At 39.6% G+C, this 22716-nt stretch overlaps 2 protein-coding genes across 2 annotated transcripts in view; one reads left to right on the plus strand and one right to left on the minus strand.

The window, feature by feature from the left end:
• Positions 1-9505, plus strand: part of HERC1 (HECT and RLD domain containing E3 ubiquitin protein ligase family member 1) — an 86865-nt gene extending 77360 nt beyond the window's left edge. The window contains exons 67-77 of the mRNA XM_009816356.2: positions 392-494; positions 1184-1353; positions 2756-2894; positions 3181-3350; positions 3636-3805; positions 4001-4166; positions 5486-5562; positions 5988-6240; positions 6479-6631; positions 7576-7881; positions 8843-9505. Coding sequence (XP_009814658.2) covers positions 392-494; positions 1184-1353; positions 2756-2894; positions 3181-3350; positions 3636-3805; positions 4001-4166; positions 5486-5562; positions 5988-6240; positions 6479-6631; positions 7576-7881; positions 8843-9028 — 1893 coding nt within the window. The 3' untranslated portion in view covers positions 9029-9505. The remainder of the gene's footprint in view (positions 1-391; positions 495-1183; positions 1354-2755; positions 2895-3180; positions 3351-3635; positions 3806-4000; positions 4167-5485; positions 5563-5987; positions 6241-6478; positions 6632-7575; positions 7882-8842) is intronic.
• Positions 9506-14193: 4688 nt separating this feature from the next.
• FBXL22 (F-box and leucine rich repeat protein 22) lies at positions 14194-20486 on the minus strand. The gene is made up of 2 exons (XM_009816354.2): positions 20090-20486; positions 14194-17255 (listed from the first exon to the last, which is right to left on the minus strand). Exons 1-2 carry the CDS (start codon positions 20422-20424, stop codon positions 16910-16912), a joined length of 681 nt encoding a protein of 226 aa, XP_009814656.1. The 5' UTR covers positions 20425-20486; the 3' UTR covers positions 14194-16909.
• Positions 20487-22716: the final 2230 nt, after the last annotated feature.

Consider the following 22716-nt stretch of genomic DNA (forward strand, 5'->3'; position numbering starts at 1 on the left):
TTATCTCTGTGGCAATACAAATAGTGAAAATCTTAGGATTAGCTTAAAGAGGAGAGCTTTCTTATTTTGGAATTGAGGGGGATGGTTGTTTACACACTCATCTACTTCCTCCCATGCCACTCCCCCCACTCACTCCTAGTAAATAAAAGGTATTTTGAATCATTGTACATAGAACAAAGTGTTACTTCCATTCAAGGAAAAGAGAAAACCGTGTCTCAGTATCCTGTATTAATTTGCAAGCATTAATTGGAGTAATCCTACAATGTATGCATTGCACAGTGGGAATTACAAAATTTCTTTTTGGAACAGGAGTTACAGATTAAATTCATGTTTGCTTTCTGTTTATATCCTCATAATACCATAGCTCTTTTTCCTTTCGCTTACCCCTTAGAAAGTGGATATTCTTTGTGGAATTGGAATAAAAAAAGTTGCCTGTGGAACCCAGTTCTCTGTTGCACTGACAAAAGACGGTCATGTGTATACTTTTGGACAAGGTAGGACAATCTGGTATTTGGATGTTTCCATCTATACGTTTGTGTGTATTGCAAGTGAAAAGGAAGAATATTAAGACATATTTGTAAGTCTGACCTAATGCTGCTACTTAGATTTGTTGTGACCTAATCTGAATTTTGAAACTTCAACAATGCAATTTTAACATAGTCCTAAAATCCAGATTTGTAGCTCTATCTAGTTTGATCTCAGGCTAGCCTTTCAATTCACTAATTTACTTTTGGAAGAGTGTTTTCCTAAAACTTCATTGAATTTCACATGTCCAAAAACAGTGGGTTACTTACAAGTTTACTTTGTCTAATAAAGCATATGCCTATACAAGTTGTTTAAAAATCTGGACAGGAGAATTTCCAGGTGCACTGAATTAAATGTTTTATACTTCTCAAATCAGTTAATTCATATCTATTATAAACCCATAGAAATCTTGTTGTAATAGAATTTGATCTTGTTTCAAACTTAAAGTGAAAGTAACAGCTTTAGCAATATTAATGAGCATTGTAGGAAGCACTGTTTTGTAGGAAACATACACTAGATTTCTCTCTAACCAATTGCACTTGTGTCCCCGTTCCAGAAGTATGTAGAATTGCTTTTTGTCCCTCCCTGACTTCTGCCTGCAAGTAGAATTAACTACTTAGTGTTCTTTACATATATAGACATGTGCTTGCAATTTTAGATCGCCTGATAGGTTTGCCAGAAGGTCGAGCTCGAAATCACAACAGACCCCAACAAGTTCCAGTACTGTCAGGAATCTTCATTGAAGACATAGCTGTAGGAGCAGAGCATACCCTAGCTTTATCGTCTACAGGGGATGTATATGCTTGGGGCAGCAACTCCGAAGGGCAGGTATGTACAGTTCCCTGTTTATTTCCCCTTTATAAGGCTATAAATGTACTTTACAGATGTGGTTGGAATATTTTTATTTTGGTGGAAAAGAAAGCTTTTATTTTTGTTCTCCTCCTTCCCCCCTCTCAGCCATAATAACATTTTAGGCATTTCCATTATTTTCTTTTTTTATTTCCTGTGCTCTTACGTGGTCGTAGTTTGGGAAAGCACTGGAAACATTCTACCCAAATTATTCTCATCAAAGCTTTTTTTAAAAAAATCACAAATTTTTACCTAATTCTATAGCTGTCATCAATTTTTTCAACATCATAACATTTATGGTTGGTGTCAATCAAATTTGTGAACTCTTTAGGTGCTTTTCATAAAGAAAATATAAATTAACTTTTTTCAGAGATTAATTTTTTGAAGTCAGAAAAAAATAGTAAATAATGACTTCTCTCTTTTCTTTGGGACGCTAATTTTATCTCTGCCCTTGAAAGTCCATTTTCCTCCCTCACCCCATGTATAATTCAAATTTTTGAAAGGACTTCAGCTTTCTGACAGTTTTGCATGCTACAAGTATAAGAAAGAGCCTCTTGATATATTGGCTGTTGCTGTTTCAGGAAGTTTGGGCAAAGTTCATCCTCTGATGTTTCACGATTGAGTTTTTGAGAAGGATTGTTGAGCAAGTTGTTCAGAGTAATTTCTGAGAGGAATCTCTTTGGGTTTTTGCGGTTTTTCTATAGGGTGCTTACTTTGTGTTTCTGGAAGAGGAAAAAATTGTTAGGGTAAAAAATTCAGAGAAACTTCATTCTGACAGCCTGTTTGATATGATTTTCATTGCAGTGCAAAAAATCTGTTTTCTAAGAAGTGGTAAAAAAAATTATACTCTTACAATAGGAAATTTTCACTTTTAGAATATGAAATTAGAATATGATACGAAACTGTCAGTAAGAAGTCAGAACAGCTTCAGTAAACTTCCTCTTGACACAAACTGTGTTCTCATAAACTTTGTAGGATTTTATGTGCTAGAACAAGAATGGTGTTTAAATGGCACAGAAGAGACATAAAAGCTATGTTGACTAGGCACAAGAAGGGCTGCGCAGCATAGACGGCTTAGCAGCATAGATTAGTTCCTCAGTCTGCAAAAGAGCCTGCAAAAAATCTCTAGCTGTTTTAAGGTCTCTTTGACACCTAGGTCTGCTACTCCCATTGAGTATGGATGCCATATTCTATTGAAAATAAAAGGTAAATGCTAGCATAATAAAAGATATAGACAGTAAATATTTTTTACCCCAGTGTAAGCTGTAGATTAATACCATTTTTTACTATTTGCTCTGAATTTTTGCTTAGAGAGTTTTAAAAGTATCATCACGGTTGTTGATTCTTCTTTGTCCCTTCTACATCTGTTATAAATTGTCAGCTTGGACTGGGCCATACCAACCATGTCAGAGAACCAACCCTAATAACAGTCCTGCAAGGAAAGAATGTTCGACAGATTTCAGCAGGACGTTGCCACAGCGCTGCCTGGACAGCTCCGCCTGTTCCACCAAGAGCTCCAGGTAAAGAACTGAGATTGGTTGTGTGGTCATTTGATTTAGTCTTTGTGTTTCCTGGGGGACGAGTGCAACAAGAACTTTCGAACATTTGGGACAAAATTTGTTTTGTCTTGTATACATGGAGATTTTCAGATGATCTTAGTCTCTTAATTTTGCTACTGTCGTGGTTGAACTCCAGTAGGCAGCTAAGTACCGCATAAGCTACTGCAAAGAAAATCAACTCCATCCCAGCCAAAAGCAGTACAGCTACCCTTTATGAAATAATGGTTTTTTTCTTCTTCTGTGGTAGGTGTTTCAGTGCCTTTACAGCTTGGTTTACCTGATGCCATTCCACCGCAGTACGGGGCACTGAAAGAAGTGAGCATTCATACAGTAAGAGCAAGGCTCAGACTGCTGTACCATTTTTCTGACCTCATGTACTCTTCATGGAGATTACTTAACCTCAGTCCCAATAACCAGGTAAAATTCCATTTGAAAAAAACCAGCTTAGCTGTGTGGTGTTATGCCACGTCACTAGAGAGTTTCTGACCAGATCAAGATGGATCTTAGTAATAGGTTCTATTGACATGTCAATGTTTCAGTTTCTAAATGCTTACTAGCTTCAAAGCTAAAACCAAAAAGTGCTCACCTGTCTGTTTCCTGAAACATTGAAGTTCTAGTGATTATTATGAAGGGTTTTATTCTGTAAAAAATGGAATTAATATTCTTTACTAATATGTTTATTCTCATACCACTTTATTGCAGAACAGCACATCTCATTACAATGCTGGAACATGGGGAATAGTTCAAGGACAGCTACGGCCCTTGCTAGCACCACGAGTATACACGCTCCCCATGGTACGCTCTATAGGAAAAACTATGGTTCAGGGGAAAAACTATGGGCCACAGATTACTGTGAAAAGGATATCAACCAGGTCAGTATTGTTTTCACAGGCATTGTATTAGACCTCAAACAAACACTGATATTCATACATTTTCCATAACTTCTGGCATACTGAGCTCTCTCTGTACAACTTTGTTAATCGAGTGACTTCAGTAGCCTTTACATGTTTGAGTTACATTGTGTTGTTGTGTCTTTCTTTTTTTTTTTTCTCTCTCTCCCCTGAAAGAGGTCGGAAATGCAAGCCCATTTTTGTACAGATAGCCAGACAAGTGGTAAAGCTGAATGCATCAGACCTTCGCCTGCCTTCCCGTGCCTGGAAAGTGAAACTGGTTGGAGAAGGAGCTGATGATGCAGGTGGAGTGTTTGATGACACTATTACAGAAATGTGTCAGGTATGAAAAGTCTATTAGTTCAAAATGCCGGAGTAGAGTTTTTGTTCTCTCTGGTGTCTTTTAGTGTTTTTCAATTTCCTCTTTGCAGCTTAGCAAATACTACTTCTTTGGTCCTGAGCCACCAAAGTAGAGCCGCCTACCTAGGGATGTCTCTGAGGATAAAGAAATCTTCCTAGATTGTGGCAAGGAGATGCCGTAAGGCCACACTATAAGTAGTATTACAGTAAGCCCCTTGGAATTCTGAGATGGCCCCTACACATTATGGGGGCATTTTGCAGGACCCCATTCTGTCCAGCAAATACCTTCTGTAAGAGAAGTTGTACTGTATTCCGTGGTTATAGTATATTCCATGCATACAATACAGAAACACCTCAGGCAGGTGTTTCTTGTACGTATAACTTCTCGGGTTCAGTGCTGGAAAAGAGATAAGTAGCAGAAAGCGCACGTTTTTGCCTGTCTGTAACCAGGATATTGTCACTATTAGTCAGCATAGCTGTCTTTTCAGTTTCACCTGGGAACTGAAGGCTTCAGACCACCAGGACTAAGATAAAGCTGGTCAATGCTAATGTCTGCTCCTTATAGTTGTAAAGGTGTGTCTCAGCCCTGTGACACAACTGTGATTGTAGCCAGGAGCAGGATTCAAGACAATGCTGGCTGGAGAAGTTTGGTTGTTCCTTAATCTTCCAGGAGCCTCAAAACCCAAAGAATGAGGATTACTGAGGATAATTAGTGTATCTGCTTAGTCTGGGACAGGGCAACAGCTATGGATAGTGCTGGAGCTGGCATTGGAGTTAGAGCTAGAGTACAGGATGGAAGAAACTGAAGAACTCGATTTATTAATGAAATTTCTGAAGCCTGTAAGACTAGAGTAGGGCTGCTTCAGGTAAGGACTTGAGGCATAATTTTGGAGTTCTTTTCTAGACAGTTTACATTGAAAGTGAGGTGTGATGAGGGTTCAGAACAGAACTTAGTGAAAAATTTACTTCATTTTTGGTTCTTGAAAAAGCTGCACCAATAGGGTATATAGCTTATGGCTTCTGATAATTTCTGAAAGAGGTACCAAGGAATGTGTCACAGAGCTGTCCCAGTAAAATAACCATTATAGTCTGACAGAAGGGCAGGTCTTGAAATAAACAGGGTTTTATTACTAAAAATCATCCCTACCATGTTTACTTTCTCTCAAACGTTTCACATTAATTTGTAAGAAGTAATCACTATAATGGAATATTCTGTCTTGTAATGCTATAATGTCCTAATATTTCTGTAATAGGTTTGTTATCCCTGTGTCTAAGAAGGCTTTTTTGTTGTTGATTTTCAAGGAACTGGAAACTGGAATAGTAGACCTGCTTATTCCTTCTCCAAATGCTACAGCTGAAGTAGGCTACAATAGGGATAGGTAAGTTTTCCAGGATTTGCTTTTATTGCAGATGTTAGTGGGTGAAAATTATCTTCTATTAACTGTTTCATACCAAACGATGAGACTTCATGGTTGTCTCTAGTATATTTTTTCCTTCAGGTTGTGATGTTACTTTGTAGTGGAGGAGAGGGCATGGTTTTAACATGAACTTCCTGGGTTGCTGGTGACAGAATTCAGAGTAACATCAAGAATGCCAGTTGTTGTGGTCGGGATTAGTTCTGCCTATCTCGGCCTCCATTATTTTAACAGCTAAAGATAACAATAATCTTTGTATTTTGACACCCCTTGCTGATAATTGTGTTGACAGTCACTATGCTGTGCTTAGAAATGCTTTGTCTTTTACTTCTAGTGAAGTAGCATAGAAATTATATTAGGGTATTTTCACTGATTCTTTGTTCTTTCAGGTTTCTCTTTAACCCTTCAGCATGTTTAGATGAACATCTGATGCAGTTTAAGTTCTTGGGCATTCTCATGGGTGTAGCTATTCGTACAAAAAAGCCATTAGATCTTCATTTGGCTCCAATGGTCTGGAAGCAACTTTGTTGTATCCCACTCATCTTGGAGGATTTGGAGGAGGTAGATCTGCTCTATGTGCAGACCCTCAACAGCATTCTTCACATTGAAGACAGTGGGATTACTGAAGAAAATTTCCATGAGGTAAGATATGAAAGTTGGAATTTTAGGTTTATTCTGAAAGCAGTTACTTTATCAGATTGACCTTAACTTCAGTATTTACATAATTCAGTGTCTCTGTTATTGGGATAACAAGCACTTCATATGTATTTGGAATAGTTTGTGATCATCTTATAGTTCTGTAGTGACTGATAGTAAAATATTAAACTTAGATAACGAGAGTGACTTATGCTGAACATACTTTTCCTGTTTTGCATAACAGATGATTCCTTTAGATTCTTTTGTTGGCCAAAGTGCTGATGGTAAAATGGTTCCCATAATCCCTGGAGGGAACAGTATCCCACTTACCTTTTCAAACAGGAAAGAATATGTGGAGAGGGCAATTGAGTACAGACTCCATGAAATGGACCGTCAGGTAAGAATCTCATTGTGACCCTATCCCCATTGTTAATGCGCACAGCATTTTTGATTTATGCGAGTTTCCATTACAGTTTATTAGAGAATAGGGAAAGCTTGGCTTTCTGCATCTCGCCTGGATCCCCACGGCTTTTTTCCCCCACAAACTGTTTTGGGGATTTGTTTTAAATTAGTCCTATTTTTCTTAGTAATTGCTCAGTTGACAAAAGCATTAGAAATCAGAACTTGTCTTTGACTAGAGTAGCCCCCCTGCAACCGTCAGCCCCACTTGAGAAAACAACCTGCAGTTGTGCATGCTGTGCACTGTCGTTAGACGTGATAGCAACACAGAGACTAGCTGAAGTAAATATTGTTGACAAACATTTAGCTTAAAACTATTTCTCTTCTGCTTTAGCACAGAAACTACGAATATTTCATGATGTTTTGAGAAGTGTTAATTACCTATTTGCATACTTTTGTGTATTTTGTCATTTGCACGGTGAAGCTTGTGAAAGCAGTATACCAATTCATGCATGATACTATCTGCATTAGAAAAGTCACTTCCTCGTCAGAGGTACCAAATCCTAAGTCTTCTAGAACAAGTGTGGACTTCTTACAAATATGACTCTGTTCCAGCTCAGACGTATGGTATATGCAGTTTTTTGGTTTAGCCATCATCATTTGTGCTAACTTGTACTTTTTTAAGTTCTTCTGTTTTGTATCAAAACATGTTCTTTAGTGTGCAATTACAATTAAAAATACCTGTAATATTCTCCAGGGTTTTGAGAGAAGATGCAGCCCTCACAGGGGATGCATGTGTGGGTTGTATTTGGCAGATATTCTACAATTCTCTCTCTTTATCCCATTTCTCAACTGATATGTTGCTTTTGCATTTGGATGGTACAGTAAGTGGCAGAGGTAAAACAATTGCACTTCAAATGTCTCTTCTTTCTTGGGTAATAGGTGGCTGCTGTAAGAGAAGGTATGTCTTGGATTGTTCCAGTTCCTTTGTTGTCTCTTCTGACTGCCAAGCAGTTGGAGCAAATGGTCTGTGGAATGCCAGAAATATCAGTTGAAGTTCTGAAGAAAGTTGTGCGATACAGAGAAGTTGATGAGCAGCATCAGCTGGTACAGTGGTTCTGGCATACCCTTGAAGAATTCTCAAACGAGGAGAGAGTCCTTTTCATGAGGTTTGTGTCAGGAAGATCTCGATTGCCAGCCAACACAGCTGATATCTCTCAGCGATTCCAAATAATGAAGGTTGATAGGGTAAGATGCTCTTTTTGGTTTTTGTTGTTTTGTTTAGTTTGTTGTTTTTTTTTTTTTTAATTCCTGTCTAGTATAATCTGTCCTTTGGCAGTAGGAGACAGGTTTCCGTAACTGTAAATTTACAGAGAAAGTATGGGATGGGATATGCTCTGAGCTATTAAACCCAAACATTTTAAATGTGTAGAAGTACATACGCTGCACGAATTACATCTTAATTCATTTGGTGCATTTACTATAGTTATGTGATTGGAGGTCAAGACAAGTTCTTGCACAAGAAACAAACCTTCTTGTATTGTAACTTGTCCACAGTCATTTTCTGTTCCAATCCCTTTTTTCGTTTAATAATGGGGTTTAATTTAATCACTGGGGTTTTTTTAAGTTTTAAATCTGTGTAAGTGGCACCATGTGACCACTATTGAACTCTTAACGTCTTAATACCACTGTAATGAGTTTACAGTATATTACGTTACATACAGGATGCATTCATTTGGCATTACTTTTGGTTTTTTGTGCAGCGAAAGCACATTCTCTGTGAACTACATGAATCAAAAAATTGGCAAAATCTAAGATAACAGTGGTTTGACTGTCATCTTTGGTTAGGTGTCTCTCAAATTTCCTCATGTTAAGGCACACTGTGGTATGTAATTTGAATGCTGCTTGATGTCTTCCAGTGGGCTGCTAAATAGTAGTGCGGTTAACTTTTCAAATAGTTGATTTTCATGAGTGGGTTGAATTAGTTGCAGAGCAGGTGATACAGCAGTAGTTTTGCACATACTTAAGGGTGAAACAAGTGATGTAAACAAGGGAGGCTAGTCTGCCTCTTAAAAGGAATTTTGAGATAGAAGGTGAAAATGCTGAATGACAGAGGCAAGGAAGGGAGGGAGCAATGAAATATGGATATGTTGCATTTTTTGCTTCATTCACAACTTAACAGTGTCCCACCTTTTATCCATTTCCACAGCCTTACGACAGCTTGCCTACCTCACAGACTTGTTTCTTTCAACTGAGGCTCCCACCTTACTCCAGTCAACTAATCATGGCAGAGCGTTTGCGCTATGCAATCAATAATTGCAGGTCTATAGATATGGACAACTATATGCTCTCACGGAATGTGGACAATGCAGAGGGCTCAGACACAGATTATTAACGTTCTGTGAACAAAATCATCTTCCTTTTACTACAAATAGTGCCCTAAGTCCAATTCATTGTTGACATAATTTTACAGTATCCATAGATGTTTTAGGAGCATAAAACCAGATGTTAATAGACAGTGGCCACATTTTAGTTACTCTAAATGTAACAAAAAATTAGATGTTTTTATTTTTTTTGTGATTGTAAAAAAGGAAAAAGAAAAAAAAGTATGATCAGTAAGGTTTTTTTCCTTTTTTGGTCACTTTTGATAAGTTTGCATGGAGATACTTTGGTGCATTTTTGTTGGGAATAGTACATTTGTAAGCCCTCCCAGTGAACATGAAGAGTTGTACATTGTGTATAATTGTTCATTAGCAAGGACAGTTTTACATGAATATTCACATATTTATTTTGTTTTAATTTGAATTGCCTGTGCAGGGTTCCTTATGCAGAGAAAAATAAAGCAAATTCAAGAATCGGTTGCTTGTATGCATTTGTGAACTGTGATTGGTTTACTCAGTCTTCATACTTTTGTATTTTGCCTCAGGAAATTATAGTACTACAGTGCTTAGACAGGATGTGACATTTGAAGCATCTTAAAATGTTTATCTGCAGCGAATCTGATGTGTAGTACTGTGCTCTGCATTCTTCCTGGCTTTGAGGTACTGGCTTTTTCGGGTATACCACTATCTATTCCTCGTACTTCAATACAAGTTAAAGTTGTACTTGGTTCCTTCTTGATTTTCATTTAAACATTTTCCTCCTCCAGAGTAGTAGTTGTTGACAATAATAACATACTGCCACCTTGACTTCAAAACCTTTAAATCTTTTGTCAAAAAACCCCATAATGCTTTTTAATATACAGATTGATGTAGTTGATTCCTGATGAGAGTACAAAAAAATTAAAATTAAAGTGAGAGGGTAGTAGTCGAGGCTATGGATTTTATATACATTCTCAGTTTATGCCTTTGATTTTAGTAGATTTCATGTGTTTGGTCTCATTTCGTTGCAGCTGTAACTGTGTTATGATCAGCGGGATGTGGCTTACGCTGTAATGTTCACATTTGGTTAGGACAGTAATGTGCTGTACAAGGAGATTTTTGTTCCGTGTCTTAGGGAAGTGCTGAAGAATAGCTAATTCCTCATTGTCTCTGTCAAAAACATGATTTGTGTCAAACTGCAAATGGTGCTTGGTGTTGAGGAGCAGGATTTAACTGGGCTGTGGAAAAGGGTGGAGTCTGGCCCCAGGTGAGTCACTGCTGCTCTGCCCTGGTTTTTTCCCCCCGCATTCTCACTGAACTCCTTGGTGAGGATGCTGTGGGGCCTGAGGGCCAGCCAGAACATTTATTAACTTAATTTCACCTGGGCCAAGGCTGGTCCATCGGAGTCTGGAGAACAGGGTAGAAATTCCTGTTGTTTTCCCTCATGTGATTGTTGTCCGTTAGCAGAGGTTGATAGGGAAACTTCCCGGTTGTCGGAGACTGAACTGGTGTATTGCTGCCAGCTAACGGTGGTCAAAGGGCTGATGTGATAAGCAGTAAAAATTTGCAGAGCTGGGTTTTATCTGGTGAAGTTCTTTCGCTTAGTACTAGTTGTTGGCTCATGAAAAAGGCAAAATTCTTGAGCTATGACCAAGAACCAGACTGCAACGTGAAATGTCTAGAAGGGGGGCTTTCAGCAGTTTTGGGGAAGGAGGGACTCAGGGCTCTGAAATCAAGCAGGCTTAGTTTCCTGCCTCGTTATGTATTATGGTTCCAAATTGGACTGAGATTTTGGCGTCCCATCACTATGTTGTGGGGGAGTATATTCACATCTTAGTCTAAATTTATAGGTGTAATACATAAAAAATGTAAGGTTACAAATAAAAGGGGAAACTGCTATATAAAGTCCTGTGTTATTGCCTACTAGACTTCATTTATGTGTCTGAATTAGTGCTACTAATTTGTCAGTCTGTTTCAATCAGGCACAGGAAATAATAGAATTGTGCCTAAAAATTACAGTTTTGTATGGACTATGCAGTTGGCTTCTTGGATAATGAGGGTATTTTTGGAGACAGTTTACAGTGAAGTGAAAGAGGATGTTGGTATTGGTAAATATTGATGTTGATTAAAGGATCATGCTTGATTGCTTTAATTGAGACTTCTTTTATTGATTGTGCTTGTCCTTTGAATACTCCGTCTTAGCATCATTAAAACTATCAAGCGCTTAGTGATTTTTATTTTATCCTACTGTCTGTTTTCACCATAATTATATTGTGCATACATCCCTTTTAACCTGCTGATTGACATTTTTCTGTTGCTCAGGCATTGGAGTGAGACAGGCATCATGTTCAAGTTTCTTGCATAATGCTTCTTATACATAATTGCATACAAAGATAAAGAATGTACAGCACTGATTATGTCCTGCTATTGGAGACCATCTGAGAAAGTTCCAACTTTGTCAGTTTAAGTATTTTATGTATGCAAACCGCTCCCTGTATAGAAAGGGGTATAAATATTACCAGTGTACGTCTGCATTCTGTAGTATAAGTAAGTCATATATGCAGTTATTTAAAGAAAAAAATATGCAACTCTTATCTTGTAGCAAACCTTCCAGCGGCAGCTTTGTTGCACTAGGCAGAGTTGGCTGTAGCAAGGTGGACCGCAAACGATTTCCAAGTGTCGTACCTCATTTTCTTTCCACCTTTCAGCACTGGATGGGACATATGTGTACGGCTGAAGCAGGGAGTATCAGTGGTAACAAATGCGATCAGAGGTAAGAGCAGGTGTGTGACAATGTGTTTATCTAGACCCATTTCAAATTAATATGAGATATGGAGGCACAGTAAGCTTAGAAGTGTTAAATTCTAAACATGACTAGAGAAAAACAGCTTGAAAAGCTTTAGCCACAAAAGTAATGTGCTGGGTAGGTATTACGTAGGAAAGCACTTTGATGCCAAAAGTCTGTGTCTCTTGTTGAACATGACCACTGTTTGCTGCTGCCTACGTTTTGCTGTACATGAGTAGTACCTAACCTTTTCTTTACACCTCAGACAACTCTCAAGAAGCACTCTCTCTGGTTTATAAGGCCGTAGCTTTGTGAAGCCCATAATTTCTGTTTCTTACCCTGTTTTTACCCTGAGATTAGATAATTTCGTACTTCTTTTCTTTCTTTCTTTCCCACGTCGGAAGTACATCCCTAGCCTTTTGGGCTATCAGGCTACCGGACAGCTGGATAGCCCTTTGAAGCAGGTAGGCACACTACAACAGAGAGAAGATGAACAGCCAGTCCCCAAGACTAGAGGTAGGCAAGTTACTTTAACTGGGTGAAGCCTCACTATTTCTGGAGCTAGCGGTAGTTAGTGTTGATTGATCTGACAGAGCTGGAATGTAGCAGTAGGTGGAATGCGTGTCTGTCATGCTTAGAGGGGACTGGTAAGAGCAGAATGTGTTCTTGAACAGTAGTATTCTCCAGAGAAGAGGTGAACAAGTGGTTAGGTCAGGTCTGGAATTTTGATTTAGATCTGTCATTTAGCCCTTTTGACTGGGTAATGAAGTTTAATGGCAAAAAAGTACCGCTGCTGGTAAGGAAGCAATTTTACTGTGCTGCAGGACTTCATTTGATTTCCTTTTACCTCATTGCCAAGCTGAGCTATGTTATGACGATGGAAATCTGAAGGGCCTTCTGGATGTTGCTCTTTCCCCTATTGCGTAGGAAAAGGCACAAACGTTTGGTGTCAAAGTCTTGTTTGCCCCTCGCATCTGATAACCTGATGCAGCTTCCAAGTTGCCATCTTGGTTTATGTCACCTTTCTTTTCGTACTTTCATAAAATGACAGGTAACAAGCCTTCATCCCTCCATATGATCATTATATACTCTGTTTTCAAATCGGATTCCTAAGTAAGAAAATGTATTGTTGATGCTGAAAAAATTTATCACCACAACTGCGATCAAATTTTACCATGTCATGAACAAATATTCCCATTCAAGGAGGGGAAGAGCAAAGTAATATGACTTCGAGAATTTGTACGCAAACAGGCAAAAAAACCAAGTGGGAGATTGTTCCAAGGCCTTTTTTAGCTCTGTAAAGTAAAAAAACCACAAAACCCACAATACCGCTGTGCCCCCCTGCACCGCAAAAAAAAAAAAACAACCCACCCCCACCCACCCAGGAACAGTCCTGATAGAAAACTGCCAAAAAGGCATAAATAATACGTAGACAGATGCAAACCCGCTTTCATATCTTGTAGCTACTTGAAAATCTATTAGGTGTTACATCTCCAGAGACGAATCTTTCATCACAGAGTGCTAAGAGAGCTGGCATCAAGAGAAGTCTTTGGTCACTAATGTGACTGTCTAGAATTCCTACCTTGTTTTGGCTTGTCAGCAATGTGTGAGACTGGTGTTTTTTCACCCGTTGTGTATCCAAGGTAAAAATTGTGTCAACATCCCAATTTCCACATCACAGTAAGTTTGTTCAGCTCAGCAATCTCCTTTCCAAGTTGTAAATGCTGTTTTAGGATTGTTGTTTGTCCTTCCTGTCTGCGCTTCCAGTTTTGTTCCTTACCTTGTAGTACCTAAGGGTCCTACTTAAATTTTAGGAATGAGTTAATGAAATACCAGAATATTACAGTGTCATGCCATCATTGTGAAGATGCAATAATGAAATTATTTTCTTTGTCTTCTGGGTGAGTGTTTCTTACGGATACTCAACCTGACCGAGTATTTCTCTAGAATTTCAGCTCTGTTTGACTGAGTTTCTGTAATGCTGTGATTTATTTCTTAGCTCAGCCAAAGTAGAGAGTACCAAAGGATATCTGTGGATCAGTTAACCAGGATGGAAAGGAGGAGTAAATATATTCACTTATGTTGAGAGCTGTAAAGTCCATTTTTGATTAAGAATGTTTTCAGGAGTTCATAGCTAACTCATCAGTTCTTGTAGAGGAAAGAATAAGCCCCAGGAATGCAGTCTATTAAAATATTTCTGCCGAGATTGTTTGAAACTTACCTTCCTAGAGAAACTGACTGGAAATACAATTTTACAGTACTACTCTTGCAGTAAAAATTGGCTTCAAGTGGAATTTTGATAGCATGTTTCCTTTCTTTCTGTTCGAACATGAACGAAAGACAATGTATCAGTTGAAATAAAACTTTCTTTCAAGACTACCTGAGGCATCAGAGCCAAGTTGTCCATTATGACACTCCAAGCATTTTTCTCCCCATAGCTTTAATAAAAGGAGCAACAGTATTGTAAAAAGAATACAGCGAGAAACTGGAAAGTCAAACCAGTTATTCCTCAGTAATGGAGGCCTAACTTCAGAACTTTTTTCTACAGTTTAGATGCCAATGAGAGGGGGAGAAGGTCTGCTTTACCGCAACAGTAGTTTTTCACACGTTCTTTTTGTTTTAGAGGGGTACTACAGTCACGCTGTTCTCTAAATGTAAAGGAAAACATCTTTAATAATTTGTTAAATAGCAATTTAGGAAGTCACAAATTCCACTCCTTAGAGGAAAAGCTAGCTCTTGTAGTCTTCCCGTTACATGAAGGATGAAAATGCAGACAAGTAGCAAGTCTGCAAAGCTGTACCTGTAGATAAAACTGTTAAAATGCAACAAAGCTATCATATTATTTAAAACCCATGATAGTCTTGATATACTTGAATTCCAGCAATGCAAGTTCCAGTTTATGTGTTTTTAACTAGCAAATTTCATCAGTTCATCCTCCTACCAGTGCAGTAAGATTAATTATCAGAAATTGTGGAGCCCCTCACGTAAATGCGGGAACAGGCTTGCTATGGCGTACGCACATAGATTGCTGTAGTGACAAAGTCTTGAGTAATTGTTATGTAATGGAACAGAAGCCTTGACTCTCTTTATGGGACAGAACAGTATTTGCAAAAGCTGGTATTTCTAAATTTGCTTCAAGGACACACACGCTCAGGTATTCCTACTCTGTGTAAGGTTTTAATTTAAAACGAAATCTTAACTGATGTAGGCTTCATTGTGATTTAAGCTAGAACGGTGCAGGATCCATAGAGTTTGTCAAACTGCTCTGTATGCAGCCTTCTCTTAACGTCTGAGCGGAACTGACATCTGGTCCTCTAGGGGAAACCGAGTTATGGATAGCCAGATTTAACCATCTGTCATTCTTTGTCAGCGTAAAGCTCTTCAGTGGATTGTACTGAGTGGGGGAGAGATTTAAGGTAAGTCCAAGTTCAGCTGCAGAGTCAAGCAAGAATGGGCAGGATTATATATTGTGGTGTGCCCTCCAGGAGTCAGAATTCTGAATTCCTGTCAGAATTGCTGAACAAAATGGAAAATAACAGAAAGCAGAATTTGAGGACATACTCCCACGTAGAGTCAAGGGTTTGAGATGGGGTGCTTTTGAAAAAAGCATGCTGTAGTTCAAACAAAAACCTGAATAATTCAGACTAGATGATCAGTGATTTTTCTGTGTTGTCACACTGAGGCAGACTCAACAAATAAAACTTTTGACAGGTAACTGCAGTACAGTTGACACAGTAAGGTGGCACTCAGAAATGTTTGCCTTTTCTCAGGCAAAAATCTGTAAGTGCGTAAAGAGTCCTGTAATGTGGTGTTACCAGCCCCGAGTACTCAATACCATGTCCAAATCCCAGTGTGTTGTATCAAGGCAAATTTTACACAGCAGAATAAAACTGTGCCCACCTTTGGTGTCAAATTTTGTACACTATGCCATAGCAACCCTTCACAAAAAAAAATGTTTCACTTCGGTGTAGCAGAGCAGCATGCAGGAAAGTGACAGCCTTGTGGTTTGGGATGAAAATAGCTGTATGTTTTGTACTTTGCAGTGAGAAACGGGTGCTTATAGAGATCTGTACTGTCGTGTGTTCCTAATTTAGCATTTAAAGCTACAGGTTGTAAGTCACTCTCTTTTCCTGTAGGTTAGTTATGTAAACTAGCATTTGTTCATATTGCGTTTCCTTTAATGTCGACTTCAAAAAATAACTTGGTGTATCTTGTCAAAGTACATTATGCAGAGGGTTGAACTGTTTTGCGTGCATTGCCATGCATCCCTCATTTAATAAATAAGCCTGACAAATCAGCTACAAATGTTAATCTCAGAGGAAGTGGTGGTTGTCAGGTGCTCTGCATTCACTAGGAAGACCTTAACATGGCGTGGTTATCACCCTTAGCAGATGGAATGACCATATGGATATATCCTTTAACAGAAATTTGTTAATCACTCTTCCCCTGAAATTTGTGTAAATCATACAATTGCCTAAGCTCTGTCTGCTGCAGCTTTATGCCCTTTGCCATTACAAAAGCAGTTTAGAAAACAAGGGGGTTCACTCTGAACCTCGTGACTCAACGGGAAGGTCTTCCTCACTCTTTGCGTCTCTCCGGTCTCTGTGAGATTCATTCTAACTCTATTCTAAGTCCATTTTCCTTTGTATGTTTCTTCTATGCAGTAATTAGTAAGGTGAACCTTGCCATCAAACTTACTGAACCTTGTCAAATCACTGTTACGCTTTTCTTAAATTCCATCGAATTTATTGAACTCTTGTCAAATTATTATTTTACTTCAATAAAACATATTGCTGCTTCTGAGTGAGGTGCATTCCACTCATCCACGACCAAAGGGTATCAAAATTGCCGTTTTTAGCCTTAATCAGGTCTAGCATTTTGTGGCAGCAATGCAGGGTTTTCCGGTTTCAAGGAACAACAGAAAGCAAACGGGTTTTTTCCTTAAGACTGTCCTGGTGGAGATGCATGCCTTTGCCTAGTGCAGGCTTTACAAGATGTTATCAACCATTTGTTTGGACTTAAACCAGAATGCAGGAAAGTAGCCACAGTTCATTAAAGCAATGCTACCCAAGAGGAGAGTGGAAGTGAAGTAAGATACCCATGTTGGCTGCGTTTATACAGTTTGTTGCACTTAAAGCTGAACGGGTTTTCTTGATGCTTTTTCAAGAATCAACTTTTTTCCCGGCTTATTGTCTGGAATCATGTTAGCGCTTCTTTCTGCTCTCAGCATTACCAAAGGACATTTTTCCCTCACTCTCTCTAGACCAGTTTGTGTTATGTTCCGGCAGAAATCCACATGGAGCGTTCGCAATGATCCCCCATAGAGGGTCACTGCTTCCAGTGTCCGGTCAGTGATCCGCACACAGTTTTCCAGTTTGAGTGTCCTGAGGTTTGGGCAGTTCTTGAGAAGGAGGAAGATGCAATCGTCTGTAACGTGGCCGCATCCAGAGAGGGTCAGAGATAGCAGGTTTGGACATCTGAAAACATGATCGTTACAGGTGAGATGAGGGGAAAAATAAATAATAGCACTTGGAGAAGCTAATTTCGTCAGGAATAAATATGAAAGTTAGCCTCTTCCGTCAGGAGGGGTAAGAAAGCATGACTAGGTGGGGACATACATAGATCTTAATGCTCAGCTTTACTAATCGCAAAACTTGCCGCCTTTGCTTTTTCTGTTGGTAGCATCATCTATAGCTCAGTTGGCATAGTGGAGAAGGGGACACAGATGCCTACTTAAGCTGCAGCTGCATTTTTTTTTCTTAAGGAGTTGCATGGTGCAACTTCTCCAAGCGCAGCGAATGAAGACCCGGTAGAGCTGAGATTCAAGTCAGGACGAATTTGAGGACAATTGAGTGAAGAGGCTGCTGTGCAGACATGCTGAGCGTGGGCAAGTAAGACACTCCGACTCTTGATTTTACAGGGATTAGTGGGTGTCTTTCAGCTCCTTGGATTCACTGAATAGGTGCCAGCTACTACCTTAGAGTGTTGATGTTTGAACCCCACACAACTCTTAAACCTTCCTTCAAACCGCTGAAACTGGCAAGAACTCTACTGATAGGCAGTGACGCGGCAGATAAAAAAGCTTTCTTTTTTTGTTGCTTGGGTAGACCTGGGAAAGTACAGAAAAGGCCTGTTCCAAGTCAGTGTGTTGATGACTTATGCTAACTGTCCTTGTGAGGAAAACTGGAGCAGACCAGTTACTACTAGCTGTTGTGCTGAGCAGGTGTGTTTGCAAGGACTCTTGTGCACCAACCTGCAAAGGCTTTGGTACAAAGTGCCTGGTTTCTGGCTTGCACCTCTCCCCAGGGAGCAGCAGTTCAGCTATCCATCTATTTAGCTAAATGCAACTTTGTGTTTCTCTGCTAGTACCAGACTACTTTAGGCTGTTGTTGCGGGGCAAAATGATGACAGCAATGCTGATGTTGACCTTGTGAGACCTTTGGACTCACTCATCCAGGACTAGGACTATGAGCCTCCCTCCGCCCCGTAAGAAAGAACTGTAAGGGTCCGTAAGCACTTCCATACAAAGATTTGTGCTTACAGTCTGTATCGCGGTTTTGGATGTACAACAGCAGTGGGGGCAAACGAGGGGCTCTGCCATCGCTGCAGCTTTTTCTTTTGTGCTTAAAAACTGGAACGTAGTACGTTCCTCTTTCTCTGCACCCCACCCCATCCCCCTGCTGCTGCTTGACTTCATCTTTCGAGCCGAGGTAATAAAGTGAGATCATGTCAGCTGCGTGATTTTTTTTTTTTTTTTTTTTCCCCCCTCTTCTCCTTTACACTTACGAGCAGTTAGAAAAACAAATGTTTTAAAGCAGGCAAGGTCAAGAAAGGCTCCGACCTGCCATCTCTTATGGCTTCATCAACAGAATAGAAGTACTTCCAACTCAGGGAGAAAAGCTGTGTCTTTGTTTAATTTGCATTTTTCTTTGCACAGAATGCTAGGAATTTTGTTCGGATGGAAATGCTTTCAATGGGTTGCTGCAAAAAAGGAGGGCTAAAATGGATGAGGTGGGCAGTGGGGTGAGTGTCAATATAAACTGTCATTTCTAAGAGTTCAGTTTAACTTGTGGAAACTAATCCATGTAAGGCTGAAAGGCATTTGCTGAATTTTTATGGACTTTGCAGTGGCTTACTACCCAGGCTTTGCTTTGAATTTTGTCCAGCAACCAGCTTGGGGTTATGGATTCTGCAGAGGAGAAGGACGCTTAAATGGTAAACTCTTTCTGCAGAGCTGTGGTTTTCTGTCCTCTTTCTGAATCCTAATTTGTGACGGCAGAAAAATGGAAATAGTTAAGTGTGGCCTCGTGGTAGGCATTCTAATGCCAAAATGAGAGAATACTTCCTCCTCTGCCCTCCTTTGTAGGCACAGATGTGCTTCCTAATGATACTTTGCTAACTAATCCAAGTTTTTTTATCGGTTGTTCTGGAACAGTTACTACTTAAGTTTTCTACTTGCAACTTAACGTTCTGTTTTGAAGCAACTTGTCAGTCCTTGTTTTGAGATGGCACTATTGCTGCTTCTCACCAAGACACTGTGTCCTGTCAGCATCCTGTAATTTGTTGGGCTTTTTAAATTGTTGCTTCCAAACAGAACTTTTTGCCTTCCATGCTGTGGCACAAAGGTGTGCCATTTCAGGATAGGCACTGGCATGCCCCTTTCAGCTCTAATCTAGGACCACGGCCATCCTTGGTGCTACTAAACACTAGGACTGGCTCTACCCTGTTTGCTCCTCCTAATGTAATTTCACTTTTTTTTTTCTTCCTCAGAGCTGCTTTGTGTGCACCCAGAGCTGCTTTTCCATAGTGGTATTTTTCCTTTACTGTAGTTCCTATAAAACTTAGATAGATAGATAGAGTTAAATTCCAGTATAAAAGCAATACTTATTTCTTAGAATGAAACAAATTTGGGGTTTAGCAACATGTTTAATGAACTTGGTTTTGTTATGACATAGATTCACTATTTGAAATTGTGTCTTTCCCCTAGCCCCTCCCCCAGGACAACGCTTTGCACTGCCAGGAGGGTATGTTTCAGTTAAGCAGTATTGCACTTTCCTGTCTATCCTACTTACTCATTCTTCAAAAAAAAAGAAGGAAAAAATAGGCTTAAGGAAAGTCAAGATATACATTATTGCCACTATGAAACCAACTTAACGCTACATTAAAACTGCAAGGTCAAAGCACTTACGTACTTAATGCTGCATTTCAGGCAGGAGGTATGGAGTAGAGTAAATAGCTCTCAATTGTCTCATTTCAAGGCAGTTAGTTAACCTTTACAGTGGATGTAGAGTTTCATGCCCAAAGAACGTACCTGTTGGAAACTTCTAGTAAAAAATCACTGACAGTGTTTTCGTGCCTGTTACAGAAGTCTTTCTGGAAATTGTTTTTCATCCAGTCCTCAATGTTACACACCTTGACTCTCTCTGAATACCAGCAGATGGATAAGTATTTTAAAGCAGGTCCCAGGAGAAAATTATCCTTCTTTAGTTCCGCTGGAGAATGGAAGTTCAACAAACACCACAGTAAAGGATCCTGAAACACTTCTAGCAACTTGTGGCATGTTTTTGCCAAATTTTTCCTACTATTTTTGTCCAGAAAAGAAAATAGATGTAAAAGGCATTCCCGATTCAGCTGGGTTATATGCATAGCCTGTTGGAGCGTGTCAGAAAGCAGAGAGTCTCCTGGCCTTGTGGAATAATGGCAGAGCTGGAGGGGGCTCTGGATCGCTAGAAGGCTGTTGCACATATATGGTTGTGGAATGGTGTTTATTTTTGGCGAACAACTGGTGCATAAGCTAAGAACAGGGAAAGGAAAAGAAACATGCATGCATGAAACTCTTGTTGTGTTTCTACAAGGGAATGGAATGGGCGTGTAGAATAGCAGCACTTGACTTTCATGAAATGCTTCCTTAAAAGGGATTTCTTGCCTTTTAGGCACTTTGGAGGTTCAGCGAAGTTTGTGTGCAGAGTTACTGAACTGGGGGGGGGGGGGGGGGTGGGGGGTGTAGCTACAGCTGCAAGTAGTAGCTTTGCCAGCCTCTCAAGTTTGGAGGATTTGGCTTTCCGAGTGGAAGTTTCTTTTGCAGGGTACAACAATTTTAGCCTTGATTTGCTCATTGGTTTTTCTCAGGTTGCACTTTTGCTTCATGGTCAAGGACTGTTATACTGGATAATGAACTTTCATGAACAGCTTGTAAAATGAGTTGAAAAATTCCCTGGGTGCTTTAAGGCACACACACAAAAAGCCTGCAGCTTCAATTTACAAGCTTCAGACTTACGGGCAGTTTCCTGCACCCTGTTATTTGAATAAACAAAAAGTTAGCTGTTTCCCCACCTTTTACATGAGGAAAGTCACGATACGCAGGAAGACATGCCTGGAAACAGCAGGGCTATCTTTAGCTGCTTGTAGGCTTGTGCTTTTAACAGATGTCTTCTATTAGCTTGAGTTTTACAAGTTTTCTTGTGTCATTTATTTTTTTGTAGGTTTAGTTCTGTTACCGTAGACTTGGCAGTTTTGGGCGGAAAGGGATATATAGAACTGGGTTTAGGAATAAAAGTGTTTGTTTTCCAGTAGTGAGAGAAACTGTGTAGCAGAAAGTCTCTCCTAGAAGAAAAAGAAAGCTACAGGAAAGGGCAGGTTGGAATGAAAAGCAACAACGAACAAACAGCCCTATAACTTCATGTTTGTGAAATAAAAATGCTTGAGATAGATTAAGGTGGTTTATGCCCGTGTTCTGTCTGGTGTTAATACAGGAAAATAATATGTTCAACTAATTCATAGACAGTAACAGCAAAACAGCCCTGCAGGAATTTTTGAAGTGGCTTGCACATTTTTAGTAGCTGGGAGATGTTATGTACTTATGCCTTTTAATTGGGTTTGTTTCAATATATGACAGTGTTGGGTGGGACCAAAGTTCATCTTTTCCTTCTTACCCTGAGAATGCAGATTGACTTTCAACTCTGAAGAACAAGATTTGAAATCGGTTTGCAGTCTGCAACCATTATTTTTGCTTCTTATCTGGGCTTGAGTAATGTGTATGCTTACACACAGTGACTCAAAAAAACAGCAATTGTGACTCTGTTTAATTCTGTAGAGTTAGTAGTTTTCTATTCTATACGGTAAGCTACAGTTGCCAGTAGTCTTGGTTGCATACATCCTTTGTCATTTAATATTTTCCTTGAAATGAGAAGGAGATTCCCGCTCCCCACCCACGCTCAGGAACAGGCTACGGACAGGGGCACGAGTACTTTATGGCGCCACAAAAGGGACAAGGAGAGGAGATGATTTCACATACCAGGTAAGCCAGTCACTGGAAAAGAGCAGCTTAAATGGTGTGCCTGCAGTTGGTTGTTCTTCATTCTCACATGAGTGTTTTCAACTCTCACTCTGTCCCTTCATCCTTTTCAGAATTTACCTTCATTTTTGAGCAGGTTTAAATAGTTGATATGCTCAGAGTTGTAATAAGCACAGGAATATTTTTATAAAAAAAACCCCAACAAACAAGAACACGTGGATGACAAAGGTCACCATTGCTAGGATGGACTCTTGAACCACACAGAGGACATACACCACAATCTGACATAAAAATTAAGAGCTGTTGGGTGATAGGGCCCTTTGAAATTGAACGGCAGGTCCTTTTTGGGTTTAGATGCTAAGTTCTGGTAGAGGTGTTAAATAGCGGAAACACTTCAATTATTTGCTTTATTTTGTTCTCCCCAGAAGAACTTAAAATACTCTGCCATCCGTGTTCAAAGGATTTACAGTAACGATATTCTGCAAGCCTGTAGAAGGACAAGAGGAGTTTCATTTTCTAAGGAAAGGAGACACTTTAATGGCACATTTTCCATAAACACACCGTGTGAATAATGAGAGATAATTCACATTCAACCTGGAAATGCTCCAGAAACACACAAGATGAGCACAGTCAGTAATCCTCAC

This window comes from Gavia stellata, chromosome 13, assembly GCF_030936135.1.
Source record: "Gavia stellata isolate bGavSte3 chromosome 13, bGavSte3.hap2, whole genome shotgun sequence".
Classification (NCBI taxonomy): Eukaryota; Metazoa; Chordata; class Aves; order Gaviiformes; family Gaviidae; genus Gavia; species Gavia stellata.